General features: G+C 38.5%; 1 protein-coding gene across 5 annotated transcripts in view; it reads right to left on the minus strand.

Annotated features, from left to right (window-relative positions):
- Nucleotides 1-265: 265 nt before the first annotated feature.
- Nucleotides 266-19,026, minus strand: part of LOC103093577 (mucin-16-like) — a 93,699-nt gene continuing 74,938 nt past the window's right edge. For 4 of the 5 annotated variants that reach the window (XM_056820570.1, XM_056820569.1, XM_056820568.1 and 1 more), the window contains 7 exons: nucleotides 11,538-11,665; nucleotides 11,346-11,413; nucleotides 9,728-9,900; nucleotides 8,453-8,488; nucleotides 6,386-6,448; nucleotides 4,765-4,876; nucleotides 266-4,440 (listed from right to left, as the gene is read on the minus strand). In XM_056820570.1, the coding sequence (XP_056676548.1) occupies nucleotides 4,263-4,440; nucleotides 4,765-4,876; nucleotides 6,386-6,448; nucleotides 8,453-8,488; nucleotides 9,728-9,900; nucleotides 11,346-11,413; nucleotides 11,538-11,665 (758 nt within the window). In that variant the 3' untranslated portion in view covers nucleotides 266-4,262. Of the gene's footprint in view, nucleotides 4,441-4,764; nucleotides 4,877-6,385; nucleotides 6,449-8,452; nucleotides 8,489-9,727; nucleotides 9,901-11,345; nucleotides 11,414-11,537; nucleotides 11,666-19,026 lie in introns of those variants that run through there. The other variant, XM_056820571.1, reaches the window with a different exon arrangement.

Here is a 19,026-nt window from a genome sequence, read left to right on the forward strand (position 1 = left end):
GATTTTGAAACTTTGACTTCATTCCCCAGAAGTCCTTAGTATTTCCCCAAATTCCTTATAATCTCTCCTGCTTCTCCACTTTGGGGAGATCACATTATTGGTATTTAAGTGGATGTATACTCCTCCCAGGATCTCTTTTTGACCTTTTTGCTTTAATTATTCATAAAACTTTATAAAATATAATATGTAGTTATTGTTATGGGCAAGAAGGATACCTTTGGGGTTCAGGAAGGATACCTTTTGCAAGAATGCAAGACTCCAAAACTTGGCTTAAAAACAAAAAGAAAAATTTATTAATTTAGAAAGTAATGTTGAGAATGGCCAGGAGGATAGCAAGGTGGGACAGTGAGATGGGGAGCAGGTCCTGGGAGGACAGCATGAATGGAAAGGCTGTTCCTCCATGGGGACAGCATGGATGGACAGGCTGTCCCCCAGAAGACATCAGTTCTGGGGATTTTATACTTTTTACAAGAGATGCTATGTCATGGTGTGGACATGACTTATAGAGTGTTAGTCCCTCAGGCATTTGGTGGGGTGAGGTGGTCATCTGACTGGGGCCTGCCTGGAGGCATAAAGATTCACCTCTTTGTCTATCTTAAGTCTAAAGGACTATCAAAGAGTATAAACATCTCAGGACCCTGGGTGGGGTCATTGGGTGTTTCTAGGTTAAGAGTCAGGAGGAGGCAAAGCAAGGGAGTTTCCCTGATAATAATTCACCTGGGTTTCTGGGGGTACAGTGCCCATGTCAGTTATTATATATTAATTTTAATCTTTACATTTTGACTTACCAGAAAGCAATTATAAATTCTCAAACATTTTTGAGCAGATAGCCTAACAGTAAAGATAGTAAGTTTGCGTGGTCACTGCCCACCAGGAGGGTCTGGTGGTAGAGTGTTTGGGGTGTACCTGTGCTCCTTCCCTGCCCTGTCACCTGCTGCTGCCTGCTGTTTCTCCTGTCCATCTGCTTGAGCCAGCATTCCTCACTGCTCTCCACCCAGCTTGGCGCCTCCTCTTGCTGAGACCAGACCCACTACAAAAGCCTGCCAATCCCAGCCATATTTTTTCCACAGAGGATGATGTTTCTTTCCATCCTAATCCCTTTCTACACTCCACATGTGTGTTTCTAGCCCACCATAGCCATTTTTCAGTGTAGAGAAAAGAACCCCACACCTTCCATTTTTCAAGCAGATTTTTTTAAGCTAACCCTGTACTCCTAGTTTAGAAGGTGTTAGTCAGTTTTAGGAAATAAGTCTGTTTTTTTCCCTTCTTTCTCTTGACACAAAAGGAGCAGTACTTTCCCTATCATATGCAAATACGCTATTGTTTTCCTTGGAACTTTTGCCCCTAGGGAGGAGGTGAAAGAAAAATATTTTTCCAAGCCTCCTAAACTAATTCCTTTCCATGCTTCCTTTTTATGCTTCCTTTTTTTTTTGAAAATAAAATGCTATTCCAAACCATTCTTCAAACTCTCAAAGAACAGTTTGAATTGCTTGAGCTAGCAAGCACATATTGGCTCTGCTTGAATGTCTTACTAGCAGCTTGTGGCAGTGAACTCTACTACTTAAACTACAAACCAAACTCCTAGGAGCATTTGGTTTTTCATTGGTCAGGAAGGGTTTTCAGAGGTCTGAACTTTCACTGCCTCTATGCCTCCATCTTGACTCTGCCTCCTGATTGCCTTAATTTGCTCCTCATTTGTGGTGAGCTCTCCCTTTTCAATTTTGATACTGATTATTTGTTATTTTTTCTTAATCAAATTAACCAATGCTATTTTGATTTTTTCATAAGGCAACTTCTATTCTTATTCATTTGTTCAATGTTTTTTACTTTTAATTTTATTAATTTCTCATTTAAATTTTAGGACTTCCAATTTGGTCTTTAATTAAATGAGGTTTTAATTTGGCCTCTAGTGTGTAGGATGAAATAAAATGACCACTGACCCAAATTATAATTAGAAACCTAGGGTCAGAGTGGATAGAAGATGCAGTCTTTACTCCTCCTCATGACGAAGGGGACCCCTCCCTAATGTCAATTCCCAATACATGAGAGCAGATACAATATTTTATAGATTCCTAATACAAAATCCCCACCCTACTCTGACCAATACCCCATGTTATGGGGGCTGAACTTACAATCTAGGCATGAAGGCCTACTCAATCAGAAAAAAACCCAAAAAACTGGCACAGCATGTGCTTCATCATGAGCTTGCACAGAGGAGTGGGGGAGAGGGGTGAGGCTATGAAAGGATAGTCATGTCCTCATGAGGGATGCCTCTGGCTCCTAAAAGTCAGAGGAGATAAGGAGGTAGGATATCCTAATGGTTTTCTTCCTTGAGATGAGGCCTCCCAACTTACTGGAGTCTGTGGACATAATAAGTACTCGAGGCCTTATTCTGAAATCCTAAACAGGCTTTCATTCCCTAATGGGGTCTAGAATACACATCTACCCATAGAAGAACAAATTAGTTCTTTTCTTTCCACACACCAATTTTTATTTGTACACCCAATTCATTGATTGGAATTTTCTCTATTTTATTGATGTTAAACATTTAGAAATATAAGCTTTCTCCCAAGTACTGCTTTGGTGATGTCCCAGTAATTTTGATGTTGACTCATTGTCATTCTCATGAATAAAATGATTGCTTCTATAATTTGTTCTTTAACCCACCCTTTATTTTTAACATTAGTTTTTTTAGTCTCAAATTAATTTTTGATTTACCTTTACATGGAACTATTTTTCATTATTATTTTTTTGCATTATGCTCTCAAGAGGATGCATTTGTTATTTCAGCTTGTCTGCATTTTTTATGCAGTTTTTCTGCCCTAATACATGGTCACTTTTTGTGTAGAAGCCATTTACTGCTGAAAAGGTATATTGTTTTCTATTTTCATTCAGTTCTATCCAGAGATGTATTACTTCTAAGTTTTCTAAGATTCCATTCTCTTCCTTTAGTTGTTTCTTGTTTAAATTTTGGTTTTATTTATTTAGTTCTGAAAGGGGGAAGCCAAGGCCCTCCACTAGTATAGTTTTACTGTCTATTTCTACCTGATGTTCTTTTAATTTCTTTTTAAATTTAGAGGCTATACCAATCAGTACATATATGTTTAGTACTGATATTACTTCATTGTTTATAGTATCTTTTAACAAGATGTAATCTCCTTCCTTATCTTTTTTATCATGTCTATTTTTCTTTTAGCTTTGTCTAAAATCATGATTGCTACTCCTGCTTTTTTTTTTTTTACTTTAGATGTACAATGATTTCTGCTCCAGTACCTCACTTTAATCTATTTGGGTCACCCTGCCTCAAATGCATTTCCTGTAAAAAAACATATGATAAAATTCTAGTTTTTAATACACTCTATAATCCACTTCCATTTTATGGGTAAATTCATTCCATTCACATGCTCAGTTATCATCACCAACTGTATATAATCCCTTCCATCTTGTTTTCCCGTTTTGATCATGTTCTTTTTCCTTTCCCTCTAACCTCAGCAGTGTCTTGCTTTTTATCTCCCCTTTATTTCCTCCTCCCTCCCATTTACCATCCCTCTTCTCTTGTTACAGTCCCCTCCTATTTTTTATACATTAAGATATGATTCTTTACCCTGATGAATATGATTATTTTCCTCTCTGAGCCAATTATGATGAGAGGAAAGTTTAAGCATTCCCAATCTCCATCATTATCCTCCCTTCTTCTCATGGTAGCTTTGAGATTCTTTGCTTCTACTCTGCTATCTTGACTCTGAAACCAGAAATTGCAAATTATTTTTTAAAAACATAGCATGAGGGCAGCTAAGTGACTCAGTGGATAGAGAGCCAGGTCTTGAGATGGATAGTCTTAGGTTCAGTTCTGGCCTCAGACACACCCTAGCTGTGACTAGCCATAAATCACATATCCCTAAACGACTAGCCTCCTCCTCCACTTACTGCTCTTTTCCTTGGAGGTGATACTTAGATTCAAGTTTATGACAAAGGATGAAGGGTTTTCAAAAATAGAAGTAAAAGCATTGAATAGAACAGGAAATTGAGATGTCTCTGTTTCTGCACCTAAGATACAATAACACAGAAAATCCCAATGAAAGAAATCCATGGAAAGTAGATAGGGGCAGGGTTTATTTTCCATGGTTGGTATAATAAAATGTTATTGAGAAATAATGATTCTTTGACAGATTAATAAGTTTAGAATCAGAATGGAAATTTAGGAGGAGGGGGTCAAAATAGCATGGGGATAGAGGAAAAGGCAAGGGATTCTGTTGTGCTGCTCAGCATTGAGTAGACTGTCCCTTTTCAAGGGAGGAGGATAACCCCAGCTTAGTGATGTGCTTTTTCTTGTTGCTCAGCTCCCAGTGAACCTTTTCTTGGTTCCCGTCAGAGCTTCTGGGGTTTCTCCTATGTGTGCACAGGTCACTCACTCCAGATTCTGAGCCATTCTTCATAAGTCTGGAAAAGAACATGTTGATGGTGACACAGAAATATAGGAGAATGGTGACAGGAACCCTGGATACAAAGACAGGGAAACTGAGTAGCCTAGCAAAGGCTTTGGGAAAGGCACTTGGCTTGCCTGCAATATTGTTGAATTTCTTCCATTATGTCTATAAATGAGAGTTTATTAAATCAAGATCCCCAATTGATTGAATATTTATGTTGGAAAATTTGTCCTAATCTACACCTCAAAAAAGGAATGAATTTCCTAAGAATCCAAGGGTAAGGGGATCCCAATAATGCAGACTTTGTGTGTATGAGGCAGGGATTGGGCAGACTCACCGCTGCAGGATTCTGTTGGTGGAGTTGAACTTGTCAGATCCAGAAAGATGCATATCTTCTGTGTACAGCACCTTGGGAATGGTGGTGAAAGACTGGAAGCTTAAGCTGGCAGCTGTGGCCAAAAAGGGAGAGGAATACCAATACCTCAATCCTGGATATCCAGTCAGCACACCCACTAACACCCTGTGTTTGATTGTTCTTTCAGCATTCCATTCCCTCTCCACCTACCCCAGCCCTAGAATGAAAACCTCACATCCTAGACCTGCTGATGCATCCCATAAAGCAGCCTTGCCCAGTCTTCCAATTTCCCCCTTGCTCTATGTCTCTTGAGCTCTAATCCCAGAGTAAAGCATGGCACGATTTCCAGGATATAACCCAGAGATCCAGTCTTTGAACCTGTTGTGCTTGAGAAAGCTGTTGGTGCTGGGGATGGAGCTGGAGGGGATGTGACTAAAGGGGACGTGGTTAGCACAGAAAGTATTGGAAAAACAGTTGTAAAGAAGGATAATTAATAGCATCAGCTTTGAATGTTACAAGATGGGAAACTAGGTATGAGACAGGGAGGCAAGGTATCTATTGGCTTGGATGTTATTAAAGTGGAAGGAATGTCAGAGGCCATCTTGTCTGTTGTTCTCTATCTGAGGAACAAACCCCTCCACAATGATCTCAACAAATGAACATTCACCAATGCTTTATGGTCCTCAGTGAAGGAGCAGCCACTACTCCTCGAGGCAGCCTATTCCACTTTGGGACAGCACTTACTGTTAGGATGTTTTTCCTAATCTCAAGCCATAATGTACATATTTACAATTTAGATTTCTTGTCTGGGACATAATGAGAAGCCTAATCTCTGTTCCATGTGACAGCCCTACAAAAGCTTGGAAGCAGTTATCATGTCTTCCTTTAGTCTTTTCTATAAGTTAAACAACACTAACTCCTTCACATCATATGACCATGAGGTTCCTCACCAGACTCCTTTGCCTTGGTGGTGAACATGATTTGGAAATCCTAAGTCAAAGGGGGCAGGATCAGTCCTGTGCTCCCCCGCCCCTGACACTACAGGGACCTGGGGGTGAAGGATCCTTGTGGCAAAAACCCATCAGGGCAGGGAATTCCTACCTAAATCAGCTATAGTTTCCTTATTGTTCAAATAGGAACAGAGGGATTTATTCCAAATTCCCACAGAGAACATCCTTCAATGGTAGAAACTAATTTTTCAAAACTTAAATCTCTGGTATTTATGACTTAGGGCTTCTAGATGATATGCAACCTCAGCTCTGCCCTTTCCTTGTTTGGAAAGTGCCTGTTTCTTAGAAAGACATCACCTCTGAAAGGCCTGGGGCCCATTCTTCTTTTAAACAGCATATATTTTGCCCACTTTCCATTTGGGACTAGGCCCCCAGAGGTGCCACATTCATAGCCCACATTGAGGCCCACAAAGTCCTCTGTGTGGCAGAATAAGAATAAAATATAATTGGGAGATATTTAACAAGATAAAGAGATTAGAGTCGTTAACATAGGTAATGCTAATCTGTAGTTTTTAAGCCAATATGCAGTCCACAGGAATCTGTATCTAGTTTGACACCACTGCCAGAACACAGAATCAACCTCTCTTCCTTACCTTGGGAGCCTCCAGGCTCTGTGGCCCACAGGGGACAACCAGGTGCTACTGCTGGGTCTGGTGCTAAAACCGGAAAAAAAGGAAAATTTTTCAAGATGGGCAGAATCTTCTAGCACCTAAAACAGAATGGTCCTCTATCACCTCTAAAATCAAATAGAAGCCATCCTGGAGCAAGATGGGCTCTCAAAGTATATCTAGTCCAATACCCTCATGTTATAGAGGAGGAAACTGAGGCCTGTAGAGTTCTCATGACTTGCCTAAGGACACAAAGTAAATGTCAGTAGCAAGATTTGATCCCAGATCTGCTGACTCCAGAATCATTTTTGCACCCTTAGCAACTTGCCCTAAACTATCACCTTCTGCCTCATGATGCCCTATTCTCCTTCCCACACTAAAAGGCCTGGCCAAACTAGAATCTCTCTGTTCCTCACATAGGGTACTATATTTCTCATCTCCATTGTTTTTCATTGACCCCAACTCATGCCTAGAATGCACTTCTCACCACTTCAGTAGAATCTCTCTTTCTTCCTTGCAGACCACCTTGCAAGGGATTCCTTTCTGATTACTACCAACTGCTAACACTCTTCCATCAAACTTGAATTGACTTTTGAATTTGGGCTACATAAGTGTGTGTATCATACACACCCATCAATGCTCATATAGATGTCATCCCTCACAATAAAATGTGAATGCTTTTAGAGAAAGGATTGCTTCCTTTTATTTTGACTCTACACCCCCATCACCTGACAGAGTAGCTGATACATAGTTGGAGCTTAACACATGTTTGTTGAGTAATTTACTGACTTTGAAGACAGTTTATCTTGTCATCTCCATCCAATTTATAGTAAAAGAAGAGGAAATATTAGAGCATAAGGCCATGGCTCTGAGGCAAGAGGGTCTAGAAAGATCTGGAGTCCTCATTTCTTAACTGGAGTCTTTTCTTCACAGAATCACCAAATTGTACAATGTCAGAGCTGTAAGGATGCTCAAAACACATATAGTTGAATAACATTCCCACCCTAATATGCTACACAAGTGGTCATTTAATATCCATTCAAAGGCTTCCTGCTGTGTCCGAAGTCTTTCTCACTACTTCCCCAAAGCTGCAAAGGCCACTTCTTGGATTCCTTCCTCATCACTTCTGAAGGATGTCATTCAGGATCAGGGGCTTGGATAATAAGGTCTTTGACTAGGTCACACAGTCACATTGGGGCCCAACTCCAGGTGCCAAGTGGGGGTATGAGCCCAAGATTCAAATGAATGTGAACATACTCATCAACACTGTGTAGGACTGGACTTCATTCATTATAACCTGGAATCTTAAAAGGGGACAATGTGGGGGAGTGAGCCCAACATGGCAAAAGAGAAAAATAAAGTTCGGGGTGAATGACCCAAATAAACAGGATCCCATTTGTTGGACCTGGTCACTTGGGAGACAGATCTGTTCCTTGGAGGAGAGACCTCTCTGAAATGCTATGAGAGAATAGGAAGCTTGCAGCGTGGGAGAAACAGAATGAGACAGAGACACTAAGTGTATGAAACAATCCACTCTTTTTCTGCTCTGATCCATAGAAAAATGGAGATGGTCAAACTAGATGCTCTCCCTATTCTCCTGGCTTAATGGGAAGGTTAGGGTCATAAATATAGAGCTGAAATAGACCTCAGTGGCTGTCTAATACAATGCCTTCCTTCTCCAGATGAGGAAAACTGATGCTCAAAGAGAGTAAGAGGCTTGACATTAAGGGCAGCATAGTAAATTGGGTGCTGTCTTTGGGAGTTTGGAAGACCTAAGTTTGAAATTTGCCTTGAGTACTTGCTAGCTGAAATTAATGTCTCTCGGTCTCAGTTTCCTCATATGGAAAATTCAGAAAATAGTAGCACCCATCTCCCAGGATTTTTGTGAGGATCAAATGAAATAACATATTTGAAACTATATAAATGCTATTATCATCATCATCATCAGGAAATCAAATCAGTCATGAAGATGAAGGGTAAAATGAAGGAACTGTTTCTATCTCAATAGGGACATGTCAGGAGAATGGGGAAATTGAGGTATTGCACACTCACGCATTTTGGTGGGGGCCACGGCCAAATGATTGTAACCTGTAGAGAAAGAGAAAGAGATGCACCATGTGAGGAAAGACAAAACTCTGAGGAGAGAAATCTGGGGCCATTAGGATTAGGCAATCAGGTAGTAAAACTATCAGGGCTGGTGCCAGTAGGAAGAGGAAAGGGTCCAGATCAGGAGTCTGCTGCACTTCAGGAAGAACATAAATTTCCACCTCAACAAAGCTCTCCTTGATTGCTTAATTTCCAGATATGTGATGGTTCCTTATATCTCAGGGAAAAGATAAATTCTTCCCAAGAAGCATGGAAAAATCTGGGTCATAACATCATTGAAAACTAGGTAATCAAAATGAAGAAATATGGGTCTCAAAACAGAGAGGGAATAGGGGACATATGGCCAAGCCAATTGAAATTAGCAAATGAAAAAGAAGTTAATTTGTAGGCCTGGGCTACTTACCATTGAAGGAGCATTTATGGAGCCATTACTATATGCAAAGGTGTTGGGCTAAGTCACTAAGTACCTCAATGGAAATTGATGGTTAAAACGCTGAGGAACCACAAGCCATCCCTTAGGTCAATTTCCAGAGAATTAAGTGAATCATATTGGGAGAAAGATAAACTATTTCCTCTGCCAGGGCAGAGGGAGATAGTGCAATCAAGATGCCAAATACTTACTGCTGGTGGATGCGTATAACTGATTGTTATAACTAAAGAAAGATGAAATGAGAGACAGAAATATATATATATATATATTATATACATATATAATATATATGTATATATATATATATATATATATAGAGAGAGAGAGAGAGAGAGAGAGAGACAGAGAGAGAGAGAGAGAGAGAGAGACAGAGAGAGAGAGAGAGTCAGAGACAGAGGGAAGGAGAGACATAAATATTTGAGTAGGGCAGCTCTATCTGGGCAAAAGTTGAAGGAAGGAAAGGAGAGATGTTTTGGGACCCATAGGGTTGGTAAAATGGTATTTTCATCATTCAAGGCACTTCCTTATTCAAGAGGAAGGGATTCATGGAGCAAATTTAGTTTAAGGAGCCTAAGAATAACCAAGCCATTTCTGATCTTTAGAAGTAAATCCTAATATTTTAATAGTTTTTCACCATTTTGAGAGCCAGTGTTCCCAGGAGGGATAGGAAAAAAAAACCATGAAGACAAAGGTTGTCTAAAAGGAAAGAAGAATTTGGGTAGGCTGGTAATTTTCTGGAAATGGAACCACCTAGAGAAACAAAGGGGCATGTTCCAATTCAAGCTACTCACCATCCACATAGAGGCTTTCATTATCTATCATGTAGGGACCCAGTCTTGTTATTCCATGGGTCTGTTCACTCAGCTCCCAGTAAATCTTCTCTCTGTCCAGGACAGGGATGGAGTAATCTTCATGGTAAGCACAATCGACATCCACTCCTGTTGCTGTCCTATTCTTCATAGATCTAGAAATTAATGATTTAGACACGAGGTATCAAAAACATGGCCCTTCCTGCAAGTCACCTGAACCAGACTAAAATGTAGTTCATACTTCCTCTCTAATTTTAAACTGTTGATGATGAACTAACTATATAAATATGTGTGGTTTTTCTGAGTCAATATGCAGGGCACAAGGACCTTGATGTACAATTTAGTGAACTTTGTTTCCTTTTGAGTTTGACTCCAATAGTTTATGTGTTATGTGAAGTTTAGTTATTCAGAGAACATTTCTTGAGAGAAATGGTCCACTTGGAAAAAAGATTTGGAAAGAATTGTAGATTTTGAGTTGAAAAGGACATCAGAACCAACCTTCTCATTTTAAAGATGAAGAAATTAAGGCAAAAGGAAGTGAAGTGGCTTGCTGAGAAGCACACAGTTTGGTAAGTATCTGAGAGAGAATTTTTTAAATTAATTTTTATTTTTAAATATTTTTCCATTTTCCCCATGTTTCAGTGTCTCTATGCTTCATTTTCTTTCCTTCTCTTCTTCAATTCCCCTTCCCAGAGCCAACAAGCCATTCCACTGGTTGTACAAATGGTTATCACTTGATACCTACTATTCCATATTTTTCTTTTGCATTTCTACTTCCATAGTTCTTTCTCTAAATGTGGTTAGCATTCTTTCCCATAAGTCCTTCAAGAGGGTCTTGGATTCTTGCATTGCTACTAGTAGCAAAGTCCATTACACTGAATTGTTCCACAATGGTTTACTTTCTGTGTACAATGTTCTCTTGGCTCTGCTCATTTCACTCTGTGCATCAGTTCATTGAGATTGAGAGAGAATGTGAAATCTGGTCTTCCCGATTGACATAATAGAATTGGCAGGGCTGTGTAAATTCACTGATATCTATGTTTACAAGTGTGTATGGGGTCTGGTTATTTTCAGTAATTTCTTTAGAGAAGTGGAAAGATCATTGGATTTAAAATCAAAGGGCCTGTGTTAGAATTCTAGACCTGACAGTATCTTTGACTAAAGAAAAGTCACTGGAATGTCCTTGGATCTTCATTTTTCATCTGTACATGAAGAAAGTGGTCCAGATGACCTTGAAAGTCCCATATAATTCTCTGACTCTAGAGAAAGGTAATGTTGATATTTTCTAAGCAGTCCTTCACTAAGCACCACTTGGTGATTCCCAAGTTATTCCTTGTATGTGGAACTATAAAGAAAAAGCAAAAACAGTTGCAACATTGTCTTTGCAAAGTTGTGGGGAAAGGAGTTTTTCTCCACTTGCAAAAGGCTAGAAGGAGCCCAGAATATTTCTAATGGCTTGTTGGTTGGGGTATTTTATCCACCTCAGCTTGGGAAAGAAGGAATTAGAACTGGGAAGTAGAGGAAGAACCACCCTGGACACCAGTCAGATTGGAATGTGCTGCTCCTTGCTATTTGAACCATCAGCTCCCATGACTCTCACCTTAACAAAGTCAGCCTGCATCCAAAATAGTGAGAGCCAAAGCTGTTTTTTCTAAACAAGGAGTTGATCTAGAAACAAAAGGAAAGGAAGAAACTGCTGAGTACCTGGCTAAATAGCAAGCCTGGATACCCAGGGCTGAGGAAGAAAGCTTGGGAGAGAGGAGGTAGAGGAGGTGTGGAGGTAGAGTCTCACCAGGTGTTGCAGGCCATCCTCAATGGAGTTGAATTTGCTGGAGCCCCTTTGACCCATGTCTTTTATGTAGAACAGGTTGAGGATGGTGAATTTGAGGTTGAAAACCTTCAAGTAGGAGCTCTCTGATGCTGTACAGGAGAGAAAGAGAGTCCCATGTCTGAGCCTCAGAAATGTTACATGAATGAAATAAAATGCTTCGTTAACCTTCAAGTTCGATTGAAATGTTGATTGTTATAATCATTATCATTATCATTACTCTGGCACTATAAAAACTTGTGGATTTGGAGTCAGAAAACCTGACTTCAAATCCTTCCCCTCCCACGTCCTATCTTTGGGCCTTAGTTTCCTCACGTGTAAAATGAAGAGGTTTGTCCACCTTCAAAGGTTAGAACTCATTATTTTAAAAAAAAATTGCAAAGAAATCTAAAAATTAATCTGGCAAAAACTAGGGATGAACCAGCATCTTGCATGACTTAGCAAAATGAACTTCAAATTAGTTAGATATAAAGGGTGAAATGATAAAAAAAACTAAGAGTAATGAGGAAAATTTTAACTTTCAAATTCATCGACTGGTAGACATTTCATGATCACATGAGGGATAGAGGATAGATAGCAAGATAAAATTTACTATGCTGTTAAGATGAAATGAAAAAATCACTCCTCCCAAACAAAACCAATGTAGGTAAAATTAGAAGGAATGAGGTAATGAGGTGAACCTTTGCTTCCAATTCTTCTGAAAAGGGTCTCCTTTTCAGTTTCCAACAATTCAAATTGGTAAGAGTAAAAGCTGAGGGTGGAGCCAAGGTGGTGGAGAAGGTACACATCCGCATGTGATCTCTATCAAATGACCCTTCACAAAACTGACATAATGCTGTAGAATGAATTCTGACGCAGTGCAACACACAAAAAGATAAACTAAAGTAAGTTTCCAGCACAAACAACTTGGAAGACCATCAGGACAGATGAAAAACAGTGTAGTGGAGGTAAAGGTAGAACAAATTGCACCAGGGCAGGACCCATAAAGGCAAAAAACCTTGGGCACCACTGAAGTAGCAGCAAAGGTCTCTGGAGGATTTGACTATATAGACAAGGTCAGACAATTTCTCAGAAAAAAAATTACAACGTTCCCTATGCAGGCTGCAGGTACAAGACTCTTGTTACTCTGCTCTTATACAGAAACAGCTCTCAGTCTGTGGGTAAGATCTCAGGGTGAGGATGAGTGCTAGCAGATACCAGTGCTTATAACTACAGGGGAGCAAGGGAGCTTGGGTCACAGGTCTAAAGGGGGAAAGAATGCATAGGGTTACTCAGAAACTAGAGCAAAGTTAGGAGAGTATTAAATATGTTGCTTACATTATACCACCTATAAAGAACTGAAAGCAGATAGATCCCGGGAGTTAGCTCTGAAGGCAGATGCATATAGAACCTGAAGAGGGCTCTATTCATCACAAGTCCATATCCCAATTTTAACAGTTTTTTTTTAATTAAAAGGCAAAGAACAAAAAAAGAAAATCAACATAGAAAGTTATTTTTGTGATAAGAGAAAACCATAACACAAACTCAGAACACCGATGCTGTGGCACACAAACTTCCAATAAAAACTAGTTATTGTTCTTAAGGCCCAAAAGAATTCATCTGGGAGCTCAAAAATGATTTTAAAAATCAAATAAATGAAGTGGAAGAAAAACTGAGGAATGAAATGAGAGTGATAGAGGAAAATCATGAAAAAAGAGTCAATGGCTTGGTAAAAAAGACAAAATATACTGAAGAAATCAATATTTTTTATGGTTTTAGAAATCGATATTAAAGCAAGAATAGACCAATTGGTAAAAGAGGCATGCAATGAAATGAAGAGATGAACTTTTTAAAAACCATAATTGACCAACTAGAACAAGATATACAAAATACAATGAATATAAAAACTTATTGAAAGGCAGAATTGGCCTTATAAAAAAAGTGGTACAAAAACTTGCTGAGGTTCAGAACTTTTTAGAAAATAGAATTGGTCAAATGGGAAATGAAGTACAAAAGCTCACTCAAGAAAATCATACCATAAAAATTGGAATTGGGCAAGAGGAAGCTAATGACTCCCTGAGACATAAAAAAAAAATCAAAATCAAAAGAATGAAAAATGAAAAGTTTTATGGGAAAAACAACAAACCTAGAAAATATATCCAGAAGAGATAATCTAAAAATTACTGGGCTATCTAAAAGCCACAATCAGAAATAAGACCTAATAAGACTTACAATCAAAACTACATTTCCTGGGAGCCCATTGACTTCCTGTTGTCATGTACTTTCTGTAGATAGAGGATATTAGCGAGTGGGAAGTCCTCTTGGGTGTCTATGTTGGGCTTGCAGCCAGAATAGTGGTGGTGGTAAACTACATGCAGAGATTTTAAATCGACTAATCAGCCATGGGCATGTGGTCTTTATTTTGTATTATTTCTAATGATCTTTAATAAAACTCCTGAAATATAATATTTTTATTATTGAGATTTAAATTTAATTTTTACATTGATGGAAAGCAGGAGGAATGAGAAAAAACTCTTAGTTTTTTAAAAAGATAGCCTAGATAAATTTGTTTTAAGCCATGTTTTTCCTGCCAAGGCTTTTTGCCCCCCCCCCTCCCGAACTCTAAGAGAACTCCAATCTCTCTATCTGAGCTGCTGCCCTGCTCCTGCAAGTTTGTTGGTATTTTGTGTTTTTTTTCTTTTCCTGTTTTTTTTTGGCAGTTGCCCTCCCTACTGGCTACTACTAGTTTGTGGAACTTAGGCTAGGACTCTTGGCTAAGAAGAAATAAGCCATTTCTCCCGTCCATTTGCTTGAGCCCATGTTCCTCATTCCTCATTGCTGCCCTTGGTTGCTTCTGTCTATACGGCTTGTTCCTGCTCCTGCTCAGGCTTTGACTTTGGCCTCAACCCCTGACTCAAAATGTAAAATGAATAATTTTGATTACTTTAAATTAAAAAGATTTTGTATAAATAAAACCAATTCAACCAAATCTAGAAGGGAAGTTTTAAATTTGGAGAAATGTTATAACAAAATTCTCTGACAAAGGTCTAATTTCTTAAATTTATGAGGAGCTAAGTCAATTGTAAAAAAATTAAACCATTCCTCAATTGACAAATGGTCAAAGGACACAAATAGATTTCAGATAATGAAATCAAAACTATCAATGAAAAAAAGTGTTTAAAATCCCTCATAATTGGAGAAATTAAAATCAAAACAATACTGAACATATATCTAACAGATTGGTCAATATGACAGTAAAGGAAAATAATAAATGTTGGAGGGGATGTGGCAAAATTGGGACTTTAATGTGCTGCTGGTAGAGTTGTAAATTGATCCAGCCATTATTATGGATGGCAATTTGGAACTATGCCCAAAGAGCTTTAAAAAATTCATACCCTGTGATCCAGTAATACCACTACTAGAATTGTATCCTAAAGAGATAATAATGAAAAGTATTTGTTCAAAAGTATTCATAGTTGTGCTCTTTGTTGTGGCAAATAATTGGAAAATGGGGAGGTTGATGGTATGTCCCTCAATTGGGAAATGGCTGGACAAATTGTGGTTCATGATGGTGATGGAATACTGAGCGGGCGTGGGTCCAGCCTCAGTCAAAACTCCAGGGTTTCCCAACTGGTGGGGAACGATCAGTCAAAATAAATAACAAATGGAAGATAGCTTAATCATTATGGCCTTGGGACTGCTTCGCATCTGATAGCTGCTCCACCATGCTCAGGCTTGGTTTTTATTTTTATACCCATTTTCTTGGCAATCAAATATATTACCTAACACACATGTTAAAAGAGAGATAATTTGAAAAGTGATACATTACATTTTAACAAATCACTTGATTAACATTCTATATTCTTGTATTGTGATTACAGACAGAATAAGGGTTGCACACAAGATAAATGATTTTGTCACCGGTGGCTTAATTTTCCCATTACCCTGTGAGAGGTTTTGAGCTAACAAACAATCAAGGAAAATTACTTATTGCTTTTAATAAAATGGAATAATTAATCAACAGTTCTTAAAAGACAATTCAGCAATCATATCATTGAGGTTGAGGGGTACTGGGAACACAATTCAAATTTAATATTAGACTGGCCATTTCTCAAGGTTTACTAGTGTGTTCCTGAGTTACTGATTTGTGTAATTCAGTCACTGAGGCATATTGAAGCTTGATGTACTTGTACTTATTGCATGGGCCGCTATGATTGATTTTTGTGCTGGCTCCATTAGAATGAGAAAGTTTTGGACTTGGCCTGTAGCTGTGGTTTTACTGAGAATTATATACCAAAGTAAAAGTTAACCCATGATAGTCTTTTTGGGGTTTGGTTTAAGTGTCTGATCTTTTGGTGATGTTTTGGGGAATAAGGGTACATGTGTTTTGCTCTTGCATTATTTCTTTTGAGACTAGGGGGAATAATAATCATGTCAATTCCATAGGTAAGGGACATTGATGAGAGAGGTTATGCAAAGGGGATAGAGTGGGCAATCACATCTCGCCAAGGACCACTCTGTGGTCTCCTGAGCTACTGTGCATGACTCTGTCAAGGTGTCGTGGCCTGATGGCTCTCAGAATAATACTACACTGTGTTGTAAGGAATGATGAACTGGAGGATTTCAATATCAAGTTGAAGAACTCCAGGAACTGATGCAGAGTGAAATGAGCAGAACCAAGAGAACATTATACACAGAAAGTGAAACATTGTGAAACAATTCAATGTAATGGACTTTGTTAATACAAGATAATCCCAATGCTCATCACATCAAGAGAAAGAACCATGGGAGTAGAAACACAGAGGAAAAACAACCAATCATTTGTTTATGTAGATACATGATTGGGGGGTTGTATTTTAAAAGATTATTTTATTGCAAAAATGAATAATATGGAAGTTGTATCAGTGATAACATCTATATATCCCAGTGAAAGTGCTTATTGGCTCTGGGATGGGGAAGGAAGAGGGTAGGGAAAGAGAATGAAATATGTAAACAGGGAAAATATTTTTAAAGCAAAATTAATTTGAAAAAATGAAAACAATTTTCTACCCAGAACTAAAAAATGTTTTTTTATAAAGTTAAAGTTTATAGTAGGAACTAGGTATTGAGCTAAATATCTCTCACCCTATACTAAGATAAGATCAAAATGCATATATGATTTAGATATAATGAGTGATCCCATAACTAAATTAGGGAAACATAGAATAGTTTATCTTCCAGATCTATGGAGAAGGGAAGAACTTAAGACTGTAAGAGTAGCATGCAAAAGATGAGACATGGAAAGTTGAAGAAGACATGATTGATGGTCGAAGACCATTGGAAGCAGAGGAGCATGGGAGTAGAAGAGGGATGGGGAAGAATGCCAGGGAAAGAAGGGTCTTTTTGAGGCTTGATCTCAAGAGGTATTCTTGCCTTGCTGGACATCAGTCAAGAGCCAGCTGAAAGATATCCAGGAGTATCAGCCTTGGGACTACTCAAGAAAAGATTTATAAGTGCCTGACAGCTGAAGAGAGATTCAGATCCCATCAGACCTATAGGGGCCTCAGACTCAACAGAGCTCCCCAGTCTAATAGCACCACCTGCCTTATCTTGCTTTAATCCCCAAATATTCTAGTTTATCTTAAAAAGACACTAGGAAGGGGAGGTGAATTTCTGGTTTGCCCAAGGTATCCAGAAAGAAGGACCTCGTAGGCTTTAGATAAAGGGACACCACTAACCTCAACCCAAACTGCCTGCTTCCAGATATCTAGTGTTTATTAAACCAATTTAAACCACAATCAGATTGGAAGAAAGGGATTTATTCAAGGAACTTTGAGGAAGCTAATTCTCTGAGGTTAGTGATCAGCCATTGCAAAGTGCTGGTCAGGAATCCCCACTGAGCCATGGACTGAGGAGAGGCTTACAATTCTAAAACACTCTGCCTATTAATTCTGAGGCAACCCTCCTATCACTCAGTAGGGGAAACCTGCCCCTAACTTACTTACACTGGCACATCACCCAGGATCACCATTTCCCAGAGATATTCTTCTCCTATCATAGCCCAGGAGAAGGGAGTGAGAGAGTATAACAGGAGTCATTCCACCTTGGCTCCTACCTTTCCTCACTCATCCATCTATCTGTAACAGCTCCCTTCAGATCAACAATTAGTAGGCAAACAATAACCATTACAAGATCAAACAAGAAACAGAGAGAATTGTAAGATATAAAATGAATAATTTTGAATTGAATTAAAAAGCTTTAATACAAACAAAACCAATGGAACCAAGAGTAAAGGGAAACAACAAACTGGGGAAAATTTTTTATAACAAGTTTCTGTGATAAAAGTCTCATTTCTGAAATTTATAAGAAAACAAACAATTCTCCAATTTGGCAAATGGTCAAAGGATGTGAAAAAACAATTTTCTGGTGAGGAAATCAAAAGCTATCAAAAATCATTTGGAAAAAATGTTCTAAATGAATCTGGATTTCAGAAATGTGAGGTAAAAAAACCCAGGGGTACCATCTCATACCTATCAAATTAGTCCATGTGAGAGCAAAGGAAAGTGATAAATTTTAGATACTATATGGCAAAATTGGGACACTATGCATTGTTGGTGGAGTTTATGATCTGAGCCAATTTGGAACTATGGCCAAAGAGCTAATAAAATTGTCCATAGTTTTTCATCCTGTAATACCACTACTAGATCTATATCCCAAAGAGATAATTAAAATGGGGAAAGGATCTACTTGTCAAAAATATTTATAGCAGCCCTTTGTGTGGTGGCAAAGAATTGGAAATTGAGGGAATCAATTGTGGAGTGACTGAATGGGGGTATGTGCTGGTGATGGAGTATTATTGTGCTATAAGAAGTGATAAGCAGGATAATTTCAGAAAAAGCAGGGAAGATCTTCATGAACTGATGCAGAGTGAAATCAGCAGCACAGGGAGAATATTGTACACAGGAACAGCAATATTCTAAGATGATCAACTGTGAAAGACAAAACTACTCTCAGAAAGGCAGCAATCTGGGACAGGTTTGAAAGACTGTTGACAAAGGATGTTTTCCCCTCTAGAGAAAGAAATGTGGGAGTCAGTTGCAGATCAAAGCATACTCCCTTTCATATTAGCTTATGTACAGTTTATGTAGCTCTGGTTTTATATGAGTATTCTCTTATAAAAATGACCAATGTGGAAGTATGTTTTACATGATAATACATGTATAATCCATTTCAAATTACTTACAATCTCTCCAAGAGGGGGAGAGAAGGGAAGATGGAAGACAATTTGGACATTATAATTTCAAAAAAACATATACTGAAAATTGTTACTAGATTTAATTGGGAAAATATAATATCTTTGAATAAAATTATTTTTTAAAATAAAGTTAAATTTTAAAAGATATAAGGCATCAGAGACTATTAAGCAACATGCTAATCAGATATGGCTTGATTTCTCAGCAATGCTGAATGACATACAGCTTCTCTAAGAGTATAG

The sequence above is a fragment of the Monodelphis domestica genome, chromosome 3, assembly GCF_027887165.1.
Source record: "Monodelphis domestica isolate mMonDom1 chromosome 3, mMonDom1.pri, whole genome shotgun sequence".
NCBI classification, from domain to species: Eukaryota; Metazoa; Chordata; class Mammalia; order Didelphimorphia; family Didelphidae; genus Monodelphis; species Monodelphis domestica.